Source organism: Anolis carolinensis, chromosome 2 (genome assembly GCF_035594765.1).
Source record: "Anolis carolinensis isolate JA03-04 chromosome 2, rAnoCar3.1.pri, whole genome shotgun sequence".
Classification (NCBI taxonomy): Eukaryota; Metazoa; Chordata; class Lepidosauria; order Squamata; family Dactyloidae; genus Anolis; species Anolis carolinensis.
In genome coordinates, this window is record NC_085842.1 from 128,722,663 (window position 1) to 128,743,695 (window position 21,033).

Consider the following 21,033-nt stretch of genomic DNA (forward strand, 5'->3'; position numbering starts at 1 on the left):
GCTGTGATTTGAGCCAGTGCAATGGACAACCCCACATCTCTTTTCTCCTCTAGATTCTCAGTGCTAATCCCTGCCTGGGGTCTTCTAAAACATCTAGCATAATGGATACTTAGCAAAATCTACAGCTATAGCATCCACTGGGAGAAAGGACCCATTTTGAAATCTTTACATAACCGTTTGTCCCACCTGCCCTCCAGCTCCACCCAAGCATCTTTTCAGCACACACTCACACTTTACGGCATGCAGCACCCGACTGTCAAGAGGTTTCCGGCTAGGGTCATTGGTGGAGGAGCGGATTCCAGTGCCGCAACTGTTAGCGAGGGTGTTCCTACCAAGCAGTTAAAGAGAAAGAAATTAAAAACTTAACAGATTGGCTATCTCCACCCCTACCCCCATTTGAGAGCTTGGTCCATCTCCATCAGGATTGAGTTGAAAACTCAGTTACTGTCCTGACCCTGATTTTAGCAGAGCTCTTTAGAAGCTCTTTGCCTCTATTGGTTCAAAAAAGAAACAAACAAAAAACAATACAACAAAACAGAACAAGGGGCCAAGGAAGCAGACAGATACACTTCTCCCAATACATCCCTGGAAAACTCACCGGTCAAAGAAGGATGCCAATAGCCGTCTGAGCAGTACTTTGTGCCTTGTCCCAGCACTGACATGACAATTCATCAGCTGTGCCCGAGTAATGTACACATTGGTACCTGTGCAGGATAGAGAGGGGGGAGGGGGCAAAGCCTATCATCAAAGTATGAAACTTCACATTCGCTTGAGACCAGTAAGCCATCTAACAAAATATCACCTTTCCTAAATGCATTTGGAAGTGGCAAAACCTCTTGTAGCTATGTGATCCATCCAGCCCTTCTCGGCTTCCAACAGCACATGGAAAGTGATGCTAAACATGAAGTCAGTTAGCAGACATTAATGGATTCCTCTCGTGAGCCTGACCCTTTCTTTGTAATTTGGTTGCAGATGTGACCCTGACAGGGCTACATATATGTAATGACTATTGTATAGATCTTTTGGGCACATGCTTATAGCTAATTTTGGCATTTCAGTGATGCTGGGAAGAGAGGTGCAAAAATTAGAAAGCAAAAAGAAGTCTGCAAGTACGGATTGAAGTCTACTGGGTTGGAAGAAGATGGCTCTTGAGCAACCTAAGCATACAGAGGAAATACCATATTTCACTTGCTCTCTCGACTTTTTGGGAGGGGTGCGACTATTTTGCAGCTACAGGGCTTCCCTTGGCTACCGAGGGAGGTTCCTTGGGGCAGCTAAGAGAAGCCCCATAGCTCCAAGGGGCAGGGGTGTAGGGTGAAACAACTGTGTGAGGGAGACAAAAACACCCAGCTTTGCTACCTCAAAAATGGGGGTGTAACTATTATGCGATGAAATACAGTTGTTTGGGGCTGCAACCAAGTATCTCAAAAGAGCATGTGCTAGCTGCTATCAGGTTAGCCCTTTCCAGCACGTTTCCCACCTCAAGACTGAGCAACAACCTGCTACAGGTATAACACTCTTGAAATCTCTAGTGGGATAGGACAGAGAAAAGCCAAAATGTAGATTTACTATCAAGAAATATTTAGAAATGAATTTCCTTTGACACTTCTACCTCTGGCTTATCTGCCAGCAACATTCAAACTGAGAGTGAATTCCCCTACTTTAATTGAAGACATTCATTTCAAGCATGATTTTGTCTCAGAGCTTGCTCTCTGCCTAAAGCAGAAGGCACAATCAGACCCATTCTGCTCATTTCAACTGATCTATGATGGCAGGAAATACAGTGGAGCAAAACTGCAAGGGCTGGAAGCTGAACTGCCTGGATACGGCTGCCCTAAGAATCAGGGTCTGAAGCCATGGGCACAATTAGTGCCAGGGCCACTGCTAATCTAGATGACAAATACATACTTTTAGCTTGTGATTCCTTGTGCTCAATTCCCTGTTGCTTATCTTTATGGGAAGTGCAAGGCTGTATGACTAGATTTACCATTCTGTGGAGATGGATGGCATAAGAATCCTAAATTTGAGGGATCTTAAGAAAAGCTGGCACAGAATGAGCAGACTTCCTAAATTCCAGTATGGGTGTAACGAACAATAGGGACTTCCTAGTTTTGGTGCCTGAGCTCAAACACAAATGTATTCCCTGAATAACAAGAGCAAAAAGTACCAGTTCATAAGAGTGGGGTGATTCTCCACTGGGAGGTAATTAGGCTTTTGCTAATTGCAACTAGCTCAAAACGATATGCTGTCCCCCCACCTCCATACAACACTTGACCATTATTGGCTGAGGCACTTTTCTCACCTATCACAAGTTCCAGTTTCTCAGCTGGATCACCTTCGTCATACAATTTGGGATGGCATCGATTCCCAATCTGGTTGATTAGCTCAGCGGGCAGCGATGCCAGATCCTGCCGCACCCGTATCCGGTTGCGAGACTCAGATTGCACCTGGTCTGGCAGAGCTTCCACTTTCTCTGCTGGACAAAGAAGTCAGGAGATGAACAAGTTTACCAAAAAAGACAGAAAATGGGAGAAAAGGAAGCATGGAATAGAAATGGAAATTGTGGCATCCAAATAAGAAGTCATTCTTTTCTTCTTTAAAAGCTTAGAAGTCTACACCCAAACACTCCATAAGAATTGTTGAGTAAATTTCTTATGTGATACATACACATTCACATACCCTTGCCTTTATTTATGGATTTGCTACCATGTCCCTTTTAAAAACAGGACCCTAAGAGCTACTCCATCCACCAAGAACAGAAAGCCATTTAAAAATACAGGCAGTACCCGAGTTACAAACCTCCAATTTACAAATGACTCATGGTTAAGAACGGGGGTGAGACAAAAGGAAGTGAGAGAAATCTACCCCTAGGAAGGGAAATTCACTCCTGGAAGAGTTATTATGGGGGAAAGGTGTCTCTACTGAAGCTTTCTCACCAATTCTTGTTTCCACAATAAACCAAATTTGTCAAAATCCAGTTATCACGGGGATAGAAAGTGAGGTGAAATTTTCTGAGCAGGGGCACAAACAGCAAAACAAACACCACAGGAGTGTCAACCCTTCCCTATGCTATCCAAAGATATATATAGCTGGAGTTATACTTACAAAATGTACCTGTTCCGGCATACAAACAAATTCAGCTTAAGAACAAACCTAAAGAACCTATCTTGTTCATAACTTGGGGACTGCCTGTATACCTACTGGAGCTTTTTTTCAACAGAAGAGAAAAAATGAGGCATGCTCGTCATTTTATTGCCACTGACTCTAGGTCAGTGATGAGATATTTGTGCTCATTGACTACAACTGTTTGTTTCTTTCTGGAAACTTACCAGGGACAATGGATCATGGATTGCAATTGGCCTATGGATCATCATTTTGAGAAGCGCTGATCTAGGATCAGTTTCAATCTGGCTTCAGATTGGTCATAAAACAGATACTATTTTGATTGGCCAGATGGACAATCTACACTGGGATCTGGATAGAAGTTAGTTCTGCTGGACTTCTCAGCAGTTTTTGGTATCATCAATCATAATATTGTTCTGAATCACTTGTCTCAGATGGGAGATGGGGTTGATATACTGTTTTATTGATGGCTCCAGTCCTTGTCAAGGTCAAAGGTTGGTGTGCTGAACAATGACTCCTGTTTGCTGCCAAGAGAAATATCTTTTGGTGTTTTGTAGTTCACCACAACCAATGTGCTGATGATACACAGCTGCATATCTCCCTTATCCAACAAAATCAATTGAAAAAGTTCTGGCTATCAGTTTCTGATCTTGGGCTGGATTTGATGAGGGAACACAAACTAGAGCTTCACCAACACAAGACAGAGATGAAAGGCAGATGTGGGCATAAGGATTTGGCCTTTGCTGGAGAGAATTGTACTCCTGAAATACATTATTTCTAGTCTGGCTGAACATGGGAACCCAGGTTTCAGAAGTGGACAGGAGTGTGTTCGTACCCTTAAGGCAAATACGCTAACTATTCCAGTTCCTGGGCACATTTGATGTTTTATTGCATCCCATTTGGAATACTGAAACATATTCTACCTTGGCCTGGGTTTGAAAAGTGTTTGGAAAATGCATAACACTGTAGCGTGATGGTTAACAAGACCAACTATGGAGAGCATGTGACTCCCTTCATTAGCTAACCATCTGCATCTGGGAGAAATTCAAAGTGTTGGCCATGACCTATCAAGCCCTATATAACTTGGGACCAGGCCTTGCCCGAGTGTCAAAATATTCAGGGAGGATCTTTTCTCTGTTCTGCCAATCTCAAAAGAAAGTATAATGGAGACAGAGGAGAGAGCTTTTTTGGTAGCTGCTTCCAGCCTCTGGAAATCCCTGCCAAGGAGGGTAGGCTAGTTCTTTCTCTGCTATGTTTTTGACAATGATTTTTCTATTCAGACAGATTTCTGTGGCATTTAAGTCATGCTACAGTTGAAGAGGGCTCCTGTTTCCTTATGTTCACGTTTTTATCTGTATTTTTAAAATATGGTTTTTATGATTGAAAAATATTTACTTCTATTTAAATCTTGCTATTATTAGCAATCTCAAATGTCTTTTTTAGTAGTCAGAATGGATATACATGTAATTCATTAAGTACATAAAATCACATAGAAGGCTTTGACTAGCGTTGGGTGGGGGATTAACCCATATTTCAGAACACAATTTTTATGCTATCTCTTAGCACTGAACATTCCACATTTTTGGTGGTATTTTTCAAGATGCCTCACAAAACCTTTGGTTATCTTTAAGACAGTCTCATGGAATAACATTCAAGACTGGGAGAAGGATACATGATGTCAGAAACTACACCTTTCTCATGACCCTATACCATGTTGGTGGCTGAAGTGAGGCCTGAGATGCCATAGTCCATAGTGTATTTTGTTTTTAAAAACCTCTACCTGTATACTGTTTCCCAGAAGGCTTCGACGTGGAACACAACAGAGAACCATCTAAAACTAATGAAAACAAAACAACGATTACATAGAGGCAGAACTGACTCTGCAACAACTCAGGAATGAAAGGTTCTTTAGAAATGTTTTCAAAAGTGCCTCTTAATGGATAGCAAGCAGGATATTAAATATTCATGTGCAGAAGAATCTCCAAAATTTATTTACTCTCTTCAGCAATAGTCCCATGTAAAAAACAACTGTCTGGAAAGTCACCATGGCACGAATGACAGTCCTGAAAGAGTTTGGGAGAGTCAGATTTTTGGACCACTGCTCCTAGAATCCCGCACTTAGCACAGCTGCTGTCCTTGCTGGATGGAGAATTCGAGAAAGTGTGGTCCAACAAAATAAATTCTTCCAACTCTTAGGTCTCTATGCAGGTAACCATCTTGCTACTATTGCATTTCTGAAAACAGGTACAGCATCCCTTATCTGGAATTCCGAAACACTCCAAAATATGAAATTGTCCACCTGGCAGGCTGAGATAGTGGTAAACACTTCTTGTAACAAGCATTTTAGATAAAGAGATAAGCAACTTGCATTTGCAGACCACATTTCAGAAGAAAGCCTGACTATTTCATCCTCGGGAATTTGGGTTAGAAGATACAGAAAGGCACAAGGGGCGTGAAAATCACTCATGATCACAACTACTGTGAGAACATGAGAAAAATTACCAGCAAAATCATCCAGCAAACCCACCTTGTTCACTCACTTCATTTAGTCACAGAGTACAGTTCCAGAACACTGGTCACCTCTTGCGTATAAGCCACACAGTCATGCTATTATGTTTCATAGACATTTCCTCTCTTCTCTAAATTAAACATTGGTAGTTGGGTCTAGAAAGAACCATCCCGTTTAGAAGATGACCAAGGTCTGACTCTGAGGATATGAGAATATAGAACTAAATGGTTGCCAGGTATTTTTTCCACTCAGTATTAAACAAGTGTGGAAGATTTACATTTTTGAACTAAAACTCCCAGAATTCTTTAGCCAGCATGGCGAGCTTGTCTGATTTAATACTGATAGAAAGACCACTTTTCAGACATTTTACAGTCACATTATAGAAGGCATTGCTAAATGCTGACCTTTCACATATATCCACTTCAGCTACAAAATGTGCAACAGTGTTATATGTGCTTTTATTTTTGCACTGTGTGAACACCAATGTAAACAAAAGCAGAACCCAAGGCTAACGGAAGCTCTCAACAGTACATTTTTGTATAAAGGCATGTGGGAACAAGGACATACATTTGTTTGGGATGTGACATGGTACAAGTGGACATGAACACTATTCACCAAGCACATATCTCTGCCATAAAATTTGAAGAGCTCACAATGACAAGCTAGGCAGATCTAATTCCAATATAGTGAGCCTTCTTGTTCCCCCACTGTGACTCACTTTCAGCGGCTCGCACTGGAGAATCTAGAAATTCCTAGAAAGAGCACTGACTACAGAGTTGCACTGGATGACTTAAGAGATTCCTAGGTTCCCTCGGGTTGTAACAACATGGGAAGTTTTTTTAAAAAATAGGCTTTTCTACTTTTCCAGGGGGTCCTATGCCATGACCTCAACAAAAGCTTACTGTACTTGTTCCCCAGATTTCAAGTCCCCTCTCACAACTCAGCGCCAACCAGATGGAGATTTTAAAAAGCTAACTAAGTATCAGTAAATACACAAACAGAGAGACGAGGCAGCTTCCATATTAGCCTCCCTTTGTGGAAAACAGGAATGCCACTCACTGGCAACTCACATTTGCCACTCACCTGTTTGTCCTACATTCATCATGCTGTACATAGTGTACATGTTGCAGATCTGTCGGTACTGCTCGTCAGAGCCCTCCTCAGGAGGATCCTCCTCTTCGTCTTCCTCATTGTGGTAGGAGCTGGGGCTGTCACTGGTATAGGCACTGGAGGTGCCTGGGCTGGTCTGGTCTGAAGTGCTGGGGCCACTGACCACGCCTGCTCCTCCTCCTCCCGTTAGGGCCCCCTGCTGCTGTACCTGTTGCTGCTGCTGCTGCTGAGCCTGTTGCTGCTGTTGTTGGACCTGTTGTTGTTGTTGTTGTTGTTGCTGCTGCTGCTGCTGCTGGGCCTGTCGGTTGCCACTCAAATCCTGCTGGGAGGAGATCTTGGCCATTTTGCGGCTGCCGTTATTACCACCACCACCTCCTCCTTCCTTCTGGCTGTTTTCCCAGAGCCTCTTAACCACAAACGTGCACTGGACAGAGTCCGAGTCCTGCTGCTCTGTCTTTACGCGGGAGACAAGGGGCAGGGGAGTATTGCCGGAGGGCCATGTGGACGTCTGTGCCACAGGGCTCTGTGGCTCCGAGGACGGCGTCTCCTCCGTGTGCAAGCCCTGGGAGTCACAACTGGGCGAGCTGACTTTCAGGAAGAACTCAGTCCCCTTCTCCATGATCTCCTGGATCTGCAAGAATCCTGCTGTGTACATGAGCAGGAACTGGTCACCCACATTCATGCTGAGACGGCCAGTGTAGCAGAAGCTGAGAATCTGCTGGAAGGACTGGGGCTGCACAGCACCAGGGAGCTCCACTACTGTGCTCTTGCTGTTGTTGAAAAGGTCCCGGAAGTAGCAGCTGCTGGCAGCCAGGACAGCCCGGTGTGCCTTGAAAGCATGGCCTTTCACCACAACAGAGACATCGCAGTACAGGCCCTGCAACCGCTGCTCGTTCAGGCACTCCAGGATGCTGTTACCAAAGTTGGGGATCTCCATCTGGAGAATCTGAGCCATCCTCTCCTTCACCTCCTCACTTGGATGGGTACACTAGAAAGGGAACAAGGAGCCCGAGAGGTTGCATATAGCACACAAACAGAAAAAGTTAAAGAGAGCCAACAATAAGACTTAGGGAGTGGGAGTGGGAGAAGGAGAAGAGGAAGTTAACTATTCTATTTTATCATTCAGTTGCTTTAAAAAAATTACCACAAATGGCAGCAGAGAAGATGAAATATAGGCCACCTTATTGACCATTGGATGTGCTGCATCTAAAAACAGCAGCATTTCAGTGTTCCCTCACTTATCGTGGGGTTTACGTTCCAGGACCACCCGCGATAAGTGAAAATCCGCTAAGTAGGGACGCTAGGCTTCTCCTTAGGAAGAAAGTACAAAGAGGGAGGGAGGGAGGAAGGAAGGAAGACATGGAAGGAGAGAAGAAAGAGGCAGGGGAACATGGAGCTGCCTCCTTCTCTTCCCGCTGCTATTTGGGCCGCCTGCACCCGACTAAGACCATTGCCACTGTAAATCATATTTTTTATGATTTATAATATTATTTTAGTGTTTATTAAAAAACTGCAAAACAGCGAGTCCGCGAAAAGCGAACCCCAAAGTAGTGAGGGAACACTGTATATTATACTAGTTAAAGTAAGCACTGCATGAGGCTGCAGTATGGCCAACATAGAATCATAGAATAGTAGAGTTGGAAGAGACCTCATGGGCCATCCAGTCCAACCCCCTGCCAAGAAGCAGGAAATCGCATTCAAAGCACCCCCGACAGATGGCCATCCAGCTTCTGTTTAAAAGCCTCCAAGGAAGGAGCCTCCACCACAGTCCTGGGGAGAGAGTTCCACTGCTGAACAGCCCTCACAGTGAGGAAGTTCTTCCTGATGTTCAGGTGGAATCTCCTTTCCTGTAGTTTGAAGCCATTGTTCCGTGTCTTAGTCTGCAGGGCAGCAGAAAACAAGCTTGCTCCCTCCTCCCTATGACTTCCCTTCACGTATTTGTACATGGCTATCATGTCTCCTCTCAGCCTTCTCTTTTGCAGGCTAAACATGCCTAGTTCTTTAAGCCGCTCCTCATAGGGCTTGTTCTCCAGACCTTTGATCATTTTAGTTGCCCTCCTCTGGACGCTTTCCAGTTTGTCAACATCTCCCTCCAACTGCGGTGCCTAGAATTGGACACAGTATTCCAGGTGTGGTCTGACCAAGGCAGAATAGAGGGGTAGCGTGTCTTCCCTGGATCTAGACGCTATACCCCTATTGATGCAGGCCAAAATCCCGTTGGCTTTCTTAGCAGCCGCATCACATTGCTGGCTCATGTTTAACTTGTTGTCCACAAGGACTCCAAGATCTTTTTCACATAATTATTACAGGGCTAAGCCAGGTATATTATAAAACTGGGTTGAAATGCCAGTTATCTCATAATGATCTAGGAGAACCATACTACCATAAATGCTTTTGATTTCCTCTGGCTTCAGAACCTATGCAGCTTTTCATCTGGCTTTTACTTGGTCAGGGGATTGCCAGGGAACACTAGGGTTCTCCAGGGAGGGCTAAGAAATAATCCTGAAACCTTGTAGAATCAACAAGTCAGAAATGAGATTCTTGTGAAACCACTAGCATAACTGTGACAGTATGATGTTTAATATAGTTGAAACTAAATAAGACAGATTAATACTAAATGTCTTTAGGGAGGGCAAAGGAGGAATCTTGAAACCTAGGAGGCATTGGCAGAAGTCAGCTGAGATCACTGAGTGTGACAGACCAATAGTCAAGGTGAGTTAACAGATGCTTTCCCTGTGTTCATATGGATAAAACAAGATTATGCTGCATTTTGTGGCTGGCTCCATCTCCTCATATTTCAGAACATGGCACAACTTGTAAACAAAAACCTTACAGTAGGAATGATTTCTGTTGGGAGGAAACTTAAAAGTATAAGCAGTTCAGTTATTAATTTCCGTTTTTGTAGTCATTGAGTCAGGAAGAGAATAACCATGAAATCACTAGGACAAGTGTAAGAGTTTAATGTTTAACAGAGTTGAAATAAAATAAAATACCGTAGATTATTAATGTGTTATTTTTACACAGCTTTATGGTTTTTTGAAAAAGTGGAAAATGTAAGAAGTAGATAATGCAGAAAGAAGATAAAATATTCATTTTAATGTGGAGAAAGCTTTGCAGAGAGTAGGCCAAAGCCAAGATGGCAGAAAAGCTATTGTCAATCACGTGGAGCTCACAATATTCTGGATAGCTAGGTTGTGACAGCGTCAGGTCATATGTTTGATATAATGGAACTTATTATGAAGCATACACATTTATTTTCTGGCCCGACAATGAGAGAAGTACAGCATATCGAGCAGAGGCTTGAAGATTCAGATTAAAATTTCTCAAGCAATACTCTTCCTGTTTCTGCCTTTGAAAGCCCAAACCAATTGTTTGTCTGTTAGATAAAAGCACTCTCTATACTTTAAGCATTTCTTAAATATTTCTTAGTGTTACATTCAGACCATACAAAATGCTACAGCTGTGGACCCAACAGAAGGTTAATTTAACCTGCTTACAATTGTTGGTTATATATTATGTCCTGTCTTTTTGCTTTTGCTTATGTATGTGTTATGTTTCAATTTTGTTGTAAAAGCACCCCAAGTCCTTTTGGAGAGGGGGCGGGATATAAATAAAGATTATTATTATTATTATTATTATTATTATTATTATTATTTTATTATGACACAGCAAACATGATAGATATGCTGGATTTCGTATCACAAAATCACATTATTATTATTATTATTATTATTATTATTATTATTATTATTATTATTATTATTATTATTCAGTCTGGACCAAAGCAAAAAAAAAAGAAGGTATCTCGAAAAGCTGGGCTGAAAAAAGGTACTGCACACTTCTACAAAGTAAACTCTTCCATGGAAGCTATCAATAGATAGCAATTGCTATTTTGTAAGCTTAAACGTCAAGTAACTGCTCTTTATACAGCTTGAATCACAGCACTGTAGCAACAGAAGGGAAGCCAGAAGGCCATTTAAATTCAGCCTGATGCCTGGAAGCGGGGGATTCTCAACATCCATCCTGCTGTAAGGCTGAGACTGAGCAAAGAAGTGACCGACAACAAGCTCAAACATATGTTCTCTCTCTAGTACCTCACAAATAAAATATTAAAAAATATATAACTACACTCCCCCTCTGCCCTTGAAATTAAGGTCTATGTAGAGCAAATTACCAAAGTTTTAGTTTCTCCCCTTGCTCAGGATTAAAAGATCTCCCTCTTTGAGAATTTGCAATGAGAAAAGTGTTAGTGCTAAAAACATCCAAAGATCAGCATAGCTTCCAATATCAAGCCATGATCCCACAAATCTACATGTCCCTAAGGGGTCAGTCCCCTCAAGTTTCCTTTGGGGATATTTTTAAATGGCTTTATAACTGGCTTTTATTATGGCTTGATCTTTTTTGAATTTCTCTGTTCTTGCTTTCTGTGAGGAAAGCTGAAGGTGTAAATGGATGGCTACACTAGAACTGCTTGCAAGTAGTGAGTAGGTTTTGTAACAATAAATCAAGACTTCCACCAACCATCTCCAATGGGCATGTGCTTTAACGGTTCCTCAAGACGGAAACATTGATTTTTGGGCTCATATTCCACACCCAAGTTTAATTCAATGCCATAATTCTTCCTAGCCAACTGGTATGCTGTTCACACTGTGCTTGACTCCACTTGGGGCTTTTCCCATTTATTTATTACTATAAATAAGCAATAAGCTATCTCAAAACTACCAGACAGCAAAAAATATAAGATTCGGGGCACACGCATATCCAAGACAGATATACAGTACCAATACAGAGCTGCCAATAATCCAGAGCTGTGTACAAGTATTCAAGTGTACACAATAAATATAGCTTATACACACAAACAGAGAGTGTTTTTGTGCTATAAAAATTGCCTCTTCTTATTTGCTAAGAAGCTTCAAAAAGAATATCTGTCTCTTACTACATAAAGAACAGCTTGGTGGCGACTGGCAATGAGAAAGACCACTCTTTGCAGGGCATTCTCATTTCTTAATCTATGCTTTTTATACCTGTTGTGATTTTTAACATGCTTCATTGTATCATTGCTAAATGTGACGCTTTACAGAAAAGCCCTTAAGACATTTTGATATTATGAAACACTGCAAAATATATTACAGAAAAACATCTAGATACTGTATAAACATAGTTCCCTTATCAATACTGGAAAGGGGCAGGGTTGTGTTAGACGAATCCACAGAATAAAATGCAAATAATTATTCCATATGTCATAAACAGGCTGTAATTCAGCAATATTGGTCTGCAAATGCACGGAGACCTTTCAGCCCTGCAGCCTATTTGGGAAGGAAGAAAGACCCTCTGTGATGCTATGCATAATTTTCTCCAGTAAAAAGTCGAGCATAGCATCATGGGTAATGTCTGTTTAAGACAAACATTATGCGGATTAGAGATAAGAAATGGCATGAATTTAAATGAATGCTTTTGCAAAAAGACAGAGAAAACAGTCACGTGCTTTCTATTACTTCAGATGTGCCAACTGTGGAGGCAGGTTAACGCTGGGTGGAATGTTAACCACTAAAAACGAATCTACTCTTTTTACTAAGGAGAAGAGGTACTTTGTCCTGACAGGGATCATGTTTTTCCAACAGCTGCCTTTAAAAATCTATCAGTCACAAAGCACCCTGAGTGAAGATATGTAGCGTAAGGAATGATATGAAGCTGGCAGCAGAGTGGGCAAATCCTGAGGCCTGAAGGCACAGCACAGTGACTGTTGCTTTCAGAAATCCCCACAAACGTAGGTTGGACTGAAACGTCATTTCAAGAGGGGTTGAGCAGAACAACACAACGAGGATGACTACAGATTACTTCCCCACAGAGAGTTTTGCATTCAAGTTGTGGGGCTAGGCTTCACTAAAACCTTGATCCCTCTTTCCATTATATATATATACACTCTCACATTCATATTTAAACACTTCTGTTTCTGAACAAAACTTTAGATATTTTAGTTCTCTATAGTTAACAAAGCCTATGATAAAGAAACACCTTTTTACAGTTTTTACATCCTCATCAAGCCCCCCTTTTCTTCCTTGTCCTCTGTCCAGCTAGATGATTTTACTACCATCACGATTGGGAGGATGGTGAAGCAGAGCTAGCAGGCTGTGGCAGCATATCTGCAGTAAAGTAAAGGTAAAGGTTTTCCCCTGATATTAAGTCTAGTCATGTCCGACTATGGGGGTTGGTGCTCATCTCCATTTCTAAGCCAAAGAACTGGTGTTGTCCGTAGACACTTATGCAGTCATGTGGCCGGCATGACTGCATGGAGCATCGTTGCTTCCACCGAAGCAGTACTTATTAATCTACTCACATTTGCATGTTTTTGAACTGCTAGGTTAGCAGAAGCTGGGGCTAATAGCAGGAGCTCACCCCACTCCCTGGATTTGAACAGCTAACCTTTTGGTAAGCAAGTTCAGCAGCTCAGCGGTTTAACCCACTGCGCCACCGGGGGAATCCTATCTGAGGTAAACCTTGCATTAAAACTTGAGCTGGGAAAGAATGGGGTTCTACTCCAAATGATCATACAGTGGTCTGTGTGCTACCAGCACACGAGGAAAATAGTAGCTGACTTCAAATGGCCTTTTCTGAACATGCATAAACAGCAAAACAAAAAAAGCAGAAAACAGATAAGCCTCCCTTCACTAGCTTCTCCAAGCTGTGAAAAACAAACATAGATTTGTAAGTCTGGCTAAAAAAAAAAAAAAAAACATAAGTGGAGGCTGTTAAAAAAAGTGATTCTTGCGTGCATTCTGGAAAAGGGTTTTACTTGTTTTCTAGAAGGTTTATTTGTTTTATTTACCAAAGACAAGGCCTACCTGATCAGTCTGTTTCATTTCATACCTGAATATTATGCATTTTGAAAAAAAGTTTGCTAAAACATGTTGAACTGCTCCTTTCTTTTCATGTTATTTCCAGTACCAAATTTTCTGTTTAAGAATGTCCAAGAGTGCAACTACTTCATTAAATCAGACATATTTGTATACAGAAGTACCAGGGCTGGCCCTACTATCAGACAGCAAGAAATAATGGTCTACGTAGCAGATGACATGAAGCAGCAATGACAGCCTTCCCTCCTAAATATTTAAACATTCCAACTTTCTACTGGAAAATGGAGCATTGTTTTCCATACAATCTGTCCTGAACCCACTAAACCAGTGGTTCTCAACCTAGGGTCCCCAGATGTTTTTGGCCTTCAACTTCCAGAAATCCTAACAGCTGGTAAACTGACTTGGATTTCTGGGAGTTGCAGACCAAAAACATCTGGGGACCCCAGGTTGAGAACCACTGCACTAAAGTATCCCCTTATGTCCAGGTCTGGTGGTTGACACTGTCCCATTAACAATGTTAAATTAATTTTATTATCATGGTCACAGATCAGAAATATAAAATTGTAAAACATTTAAAACAGAGGGTTTTAAAAAAGGTGTTAACAAGACCAGAAATTCACAACATTAATAATGTTAATGTTGTGAGCTGCCCCGAGTCCCCTCGAGGAGAAATAAAGTTTTACTATTATTATATTTTTATGTTAGAGCAAGACACCATCTTGCTCATTGTTTCAAGCAGCAATGCCTTGAACTGGTCTTGAGTGGCTTTGAAAAGTCTATTGCATAGATATTACTGAATTGAAAATCCCTTCAAAAAGTTGTATGAGTTGTAGGGTGAAACATTAGTGTCTATGGAGACAGGGATGTGAAAATACTTCTAACTTCATTTTTAAATATATACTACAATAGTATATATTTAATATATACTATTAAATATATACTTATATATTTAATATATACTATTAAAGCACTGAGCTGCAGACCGAAAGGTCCCAGGTTCAAGCCCCGGGAGCGGCGTGAGCGGCCACTGTTAGCTCCAGCTCCTGCCAACCTAGCAGTTCGAAAACATGCCAATGTGAGTAGAGCAATAGGTATCGCTCCGGCGAGAAGGTAACGGCGCTCCATGCAGTCATGCCGGCCACATGACCTTGGAGGTGTCTACGGACAACACCGGCTCTTCGGCTTAGAAATGGAGATGAGCACCACACCCCAGAGTCGGTTACGACTGGACTTAATGTCAGGGGAAAACCTTTACCTTTACTACAATAGTACTTAAGATCCACCTGTCTCTCAAAAGTTAGTGGGTTGTGGGGTTTTGTTTTTTTAGTTCCCTCTTCATCCACAAGTAGAAATTTCTCCCCCAAACAGAAAACTGTGCTTTCTTGGGGGGAGGTGGGGGGGATACATATGGCCTCTTTCATTCCATTGCTTTAAATGGGATTCATCCATGGCTACCATTATAACAGGATTGTGACTGACGTTCAAATATATTGAAAATCTTGAAAATACTAAGTCTTCTGCCAGGTATTTTTATTCCTTATGGTTGAAGCCTTCATCATGCAAGAAATGGTAAAAAAATACTCCACATGATTTGAACCACAATTTTGAACCAGAAATAATGAGAAAGAACAATGACACGGCAAAATGTTTGTCCTCCTCCCCTCACTTATGAAAATATAAGATAAAGATAAAGGTTTTCCCTAATCATGTCTGACTCTGGGGGTTGGTGCTCATCTCCATTTCTAAGCCTGTAGACACCTCCTAGGTCATGTGGCCAGCATGACTGCATGGAGCACTGTTACCTTCCCTCCGGAGAGGTACCTATTGATCTACTCACATTTGAATGTTTTCGAACTGCCAGGTTAGCAGAAGCTGGGGCTAACAGCAGGAGCTCACCCCGCTCTCCAGATTCGAACTGCCAACCTTTCGGCCAGCAAGTTCAGCAGCTCAGCGATTTATTCTGCTGCACCACTAGGGGTTGTTATATGAAAATATAACCAATCCAATTTTTTGAGACCGAGCTATGGGTATGAGAACCTGAGAGGGTTCAAAATAGTCCTATGCTTTCCCTCTGTTCAGGTGTGCAGACAAAGCAATGAGGAAGTGGAAGGTCAAAGCATACTCCTGTGAGACCCATAAATGGTACCCAGAGGATTGGATGGAACTATGGGAGGTTTATGTAAAATAGCACCAAACATCTCATTGTGCAGCTTGCCTGCAGATAAGGACATGGGGAAAGGGGGGAAATTGGAGTTCTATTAAGCCCTATCTCAATCATTTGAAGTACAAACAGATTTGTCCTCAAAGAAGTATTGCATGTACACATGTAAAGAACCACGCATTTTAGAGGTTGCAAGATATTGCACCTATATAAATTCTATTGCCTCACTCCAGTCTTGAATATGCTAACTGCACCATGGTAATTGGTTGGTTGAGTATATTTTCATTGTATTTTATATGTCTTGTTTTTATGTTTACACGTTTTAAATGCATTTTGATATTGGTCCTGGTCCATTGTCGGTGGGGGTCACTGTTTCTCTGGATGCAGGTGAACTATAACTGCCTTTTCCCCAAATTTGTCCAATGTTCTCTAGGTTATGGGGGTCTGTGTGCCAAGTGTGGTCCTGGTCCATCATCAGTGGGGTTCGATTGCAGGTTAACTATAAATCCCAAAACCTACTACTCCCAAATGTCCAGGCCAATTCCCCTCAAAACCCACCAGTATTAAAATCTGGGCATATCAGGTATGCATGGCAAGTTTGGTCCAGACCCATCATTGTTTGAGTTCATAGTGTTCTGGGTGTAGGTGAACTACAACTCCTCTAAATTCCACAGTAGGAGTCACAGTGCTGTGACTTGATGCAGGGTGAATTACAACTTCCACCATGTGGAGTCAATCCCCAAACTCCTCTAGTAAATGTAGTTGCTGCTCAGTTCTGCTGTTTGTTATGCAGACAGATTTGAAAGGGGAGGGCAGTAGGCGGGGTCATGCACATTTCGCATCAATGGAGAACCCTGGGATGCCTGTCTGTGGTGGAGGAAAATGCAAAATCTAGGATGAAATTGTCCACAAATGAAAGCATTCCTTGGGTGGTGGGCTGTAATGTTTGGGGAGGACACTGGCAGGGTTTGGACTACATGTTCATGGAGCTCGCTGTAACCGCAATGTCAGTGGATGGGAGTGACTTGGTGGCTCCTTAGCACTGGGAACTATAGCCTGTTTGTGGAGGTCGGAGGCTGTCTGAGTGAACACCCGTGACACTTTTCACTTTTATTATGGATATAGAATAGAATATAGAATAGATTTGGGCTTGATCCCCATGTGAGCTGCCCCGAGTCCCTTTGGGGAGATGGGGTGGGATACAAAAAAAAAGTTATTGTTGCTGTTATATTATTATTATTACTATATTATTATTTAAAATCAACCCAAAAACCTGGGCTGACTATATCTTAATTTTTATCAAAAAAGAAACCATCTGCTTCTCTGAATAGAGTGGCAAAAGTTGAGAACTTAGTCTCAGAGAACCTAAAAAAGGACTGACACCCTACTTTCTCTGCCAAGGCATTGCTTTTGGCTTTTTAAAAAGTCTGGGTGGGAAAACGGCAGCAGTGGTCAGGAGCACCTTGTACTTCTGCCTTCCCTTCTCTACAGGATGGTCCATGACTTGCCCACAGGTCATATTGAATTCCATAATTTTGATCCCCAAACTTACCTTTGACTTATAAATGAAGTCAACTTATACATGAGTAGATATGGGACCCAGTTTCTAAATTTTATCCGTTATCCCTGTAAATAAATGAGCTAGGTTCTATTCTTCTAACCTGCTGGGAAGGTGATCAGATTTAAATATGTTATCTTACACTAAGAAGCAATTATTTGAAAGTATGCTACAGCACAGCAAGAACCAGTAAGTAGTTTTAGTAGATTTTAAAAATATGGAAATATTTGAAATATTTAACACCAGCACTCAAAGCAGAATTACTCCGAAATAAATGTGCCTAGAATGAGAGTGCCAGTTCCCTGTTTGTTGCAAGGCTCATAAATCCTTCAAAGAATCCAATGTCTGTATGGAGCAGTATGTTGCATTTTAAAACGTAGCTAATCAAATAAATATTGTTCAAATACTGGTTTGTAGGATGAACAAATTCTACAGACTTCACATTCTTTTTATGTATTGATATGCTTCATAATTTATAATAATACATGAAGCATAAAACTGGTGAATATGACCATCTTATGATCTGTATTCTGTAAAATTGCAATTTAGCACTTCATTTGAAGAGACATGCATTCTTAGGCATTTTATTCAGTTTCAGAAACAAAATACATTCATTTACAAAATAGAGAGAATGTGCAGTACTTTGCAAAATATAAAATAATGACTAAGAGGAAAATAATGTTGAAAAAGTTTGTTAGCTGTTAATACCGCTTCACTTCATTAAATTATACCTGATATTGGGCTATAAGCTATGCCTATCATGGCATCTAATGCAAATAAATGAGTACAAAAGTATATTGTTGCTAAATTATTTAACTTGGTCTTTTAACTTTTTTATAGAGCATGGTTAGAAAAAAAAATCTTAATTTCAAGATATGGCATAAGCTGAATATTCTTACAACACAACTATGGGCAACTATCAAAGAAAAAGCAGAAGTGAGCATTATATTCCCAGCAGCTCTGGCTAGCACAACTAATAATGAAAAATGTTGGGACTTACAGCTCAACATTTGGAAGCTCACGTGAAATTTTCTTCCCTGTTGCAGGACAGAAGAGGAAGAGATATCTCAGACCACATGAAAGTATGAATGCAGAAAATATGAACATTAACACAGAAATGATCTAAAGGACCAGTATATCTTAACATTCTTATAGATGTAATTTGTTGTTGGTTCTTTTTTTAAAAAATCAAATGAAAGGCATGTGCAAGTAGAAATCTGATGCCCTCCAGATGTTTCAGACGGCAACCCCCAGACCATAGGTCACTTGGCCTAGTCAGTGCTTATGGAAGTTTCAGTCCAAAAATATGAAGAGTGACAGGGGAATCTTCATAGAGGGTCATAAAAGTGAAATGTATGTTATATGTGCATAAACCAAAATAAATAAAGCAAATATACATGCTACGGACTAACTACTGCACATAGTTTAGTAAAAGTTATGATTGAGGTGATCCAGACACAGTACCCAATTTTAACTACTCAAACATCCCCCAAAACACATAGTGACCAAAGGTGCCTAGTGAGTATAATCACAGAGATAACCATGTGGATCTGTTACTACCCACATGGATACCACAGCCTTGCTTTGGCTTCAGTGGGAGCTGTAGTACAGGAAATGCTTCTAGATAAAGACTGATTATACATAATGTTTTTTTCTCTTTCATTTAAGTTAACCATTTTCAAGATAGTTTAAACATAACATTAATGAAGTTTAGAGACTTAAACCTACACTTTTCAAGAAGAAAGAATAGCCATTTTGGATGTTGGCTGTTTGCCATTGTTTTTATACCAGAGGGACACAAATACAATGCAGGAGGCAGAAAAGGATAGAACATGCCCCATATTGGTAATGAATTTAGAAATCCTAATGGATTTACTTCAACTAGAGCCTCTATTTCCTCAGAATTAAGGAAACCAAGATTACAGATATTCTTCCTTTCCTGCATATCTGTTTCTAAACAGAATATTCCATGGTCATGCGTATCTAAGCAATATAACTGCAGTGCAATTCAGCTGCTGCTTTCTGGAATAGCCTTTGTTAGAGGCAGGTTCACCAAGCTGAAGGTGAGCTTTGGGGTGGAGTCAGGGGAGAAAGGCTGCTCCTTGCTTTACACTTGAACATGTAAGGAGCACTGCTGCTCAGAGTTCAATTAAATATCTTACCATTTAAAGAGCCCTTGTATTTAAAGCCTGGGCTCTAGAACTCCTGCGTCTATCTCTGCCTGAATCAGGAAAAACAATTCAGCTGCTTCTGCATCCGAATGGTGTATATATCATGAGCAAAGGCCTGCCACAAAGAGCATAAATAGCATTCCAGAATCAGAAGCATCTTAGATGAGATACAAGAAACTGCCTGGATCCTTTATCACAAGACACACATAAACAAGCACAGGTGCCTCCTCGAGGCAGAGCTGCAACAGCCAGCAGCATTTGCTTTCTCCAGTAGAGTCCCATCAGAAACTGTAGTCCTCCTCTGCAGGGAACTGCCCCAGATCAGACTTTTCTACTGAAGGGACACTCGGCTGTTTTTCCCTCTATCACCTTCACCTCTCTCTCTTTTTCAAAAAATAAGGTAGAGGTTACTTTAGAAGAAGTTATTAATAGCAGCAGTATCACTCCATGCTGACAGTCGGTGCTTTAGTTAAGAAGTACTCAACAGTCACATTGCTTCTCTCTGGGTAGGCAAATCCACAGTGCACTCCTTATATCAAATGGAAGCCTTCTGCTCTTGAGTATGAACTGTCCCTTCTCCTTTATTGGGGTGCAGAAGGGGAAAAGTTTATCTCTAAGGGATACCTAGTTTAAAGTGGTATTTTACTCCAGAACATAAGATTCCAGGCACTCAAAACTAGATGCAATGTGGAGTTTTGTGATCTATGTGATTTTTTTTTCTTTTCTAAAAAAATGCCCCTTACTATGGTTGTTTTCTGGAAGAAAATCATTCTGCCCCCGTACTCCTATTTATCCATCCCATTGAGAAAAACTTCTAGACGCCCAGCAATTTCAAAACTCCCATGTCATGTCTTATCTAATCTGATCCTGAAGATGCAGGCTTTCCTCAGCTTTGGAGCAGAGACCCACACTTTCCCTAGACAGAGAGTCTTATGCTCTCCTATTCCAGTCAATAATGATATTCGTGCCCTGTTCACCTAACAGCCATAGAGCATCAAGCACTCCCAGACTGCATACCAGGTCCATTCCTCCTTTGCTGAGTTAATGCTTGGCTTTCCTGCAGATGTTGTGACAAATAGTACCACCAATATAATACTAGGAAGACATGGACAGGAGGAGTGAAAGGGAGAGAGTTAGAGCTCATCAGCTTGGTATCCACTCAACAGCTGTTAAGCAGGCCCAACTCACATGTCATCCTAGAACAGAGACTCCTTCAGCATAAGAAAGTCTCTCTCTATAACTCTTTGTTTCTCCCTTTGTTATAGTGTCACTCAAAAAGCCCCTGCTCTTTTGTCCCTTCATACTAACCACCTGGCTTAGACATCTGATACTATATCGTTCTTCAGAACGGAAGGTGTAACAGAGCTAGTGGTCCAGGGAGGGATGAAACAAGGAACAAAAGGCCAAGGGCTGCCGGGGAAAATCCCTGCAGATCACTGCCTGCGTTTGTTCTTATCCCAGCCTGATCAAGGGTTTGTTGCGTCTGGCAGCGCTCTGCTCAGATATCAAGAGTCAGCAGAAATGCTATCCTAAACCTTAGGAGGATA

At 41.3% G+C, this 21,033-nt stretch overlaps 1 protein-coding gene across 5 annotated transcripts in view; it reads right to left on the reverse strand.

The window, feature by feature from the left end:
• nacc1 (nucleus accumbens associated 1) overlaps nucleotides 1-21,033 on the reverse strand; it is a 39,035-nt gene that overhangs the window by 8,741 nt on the left and 9,261 nt on the right. The window contains exons 2-7 of one of the 5 annotated variants that reach the window (XM_008117470.3): nucleotides 18,316-18,352; nucleotides 6,716-7,730; nucleotides 4,904-4,960; nucleotides 2,303-2,476; nucleotides 599-704; nucleotides 231-328 (exon numbers count right to left, since the gene is read on the reverse strand). In XM_008117470.3, coding sequence (XP_008115677.2) covers nucleotides 231-328; nucleotides 599-704; nucleotides 2,303-2,476; nucleotides 4,904-4,960; nucleotides 6,716-7,697 — 1,417 coding nt within the window. In that variant the 5' untranslated portion in view covers nucleotides 7,698-7,730; nucleotides 18,316-18,352. The remainder of the gene's footprint in view (nucleotides 1-230; nucleotides 329-598; nucleotides 705-2,302; nucleotides 2,477-4,903; nucleotides 4,961-6,715; nucleotides 7,731-18,315; nucleotides 18,353-21,033) is intronic. The other 4 variants (XM_062970510.1, XM_008117469.3, XM_062970512.1 and 1 more) reach the window with 4 other exon arrangements.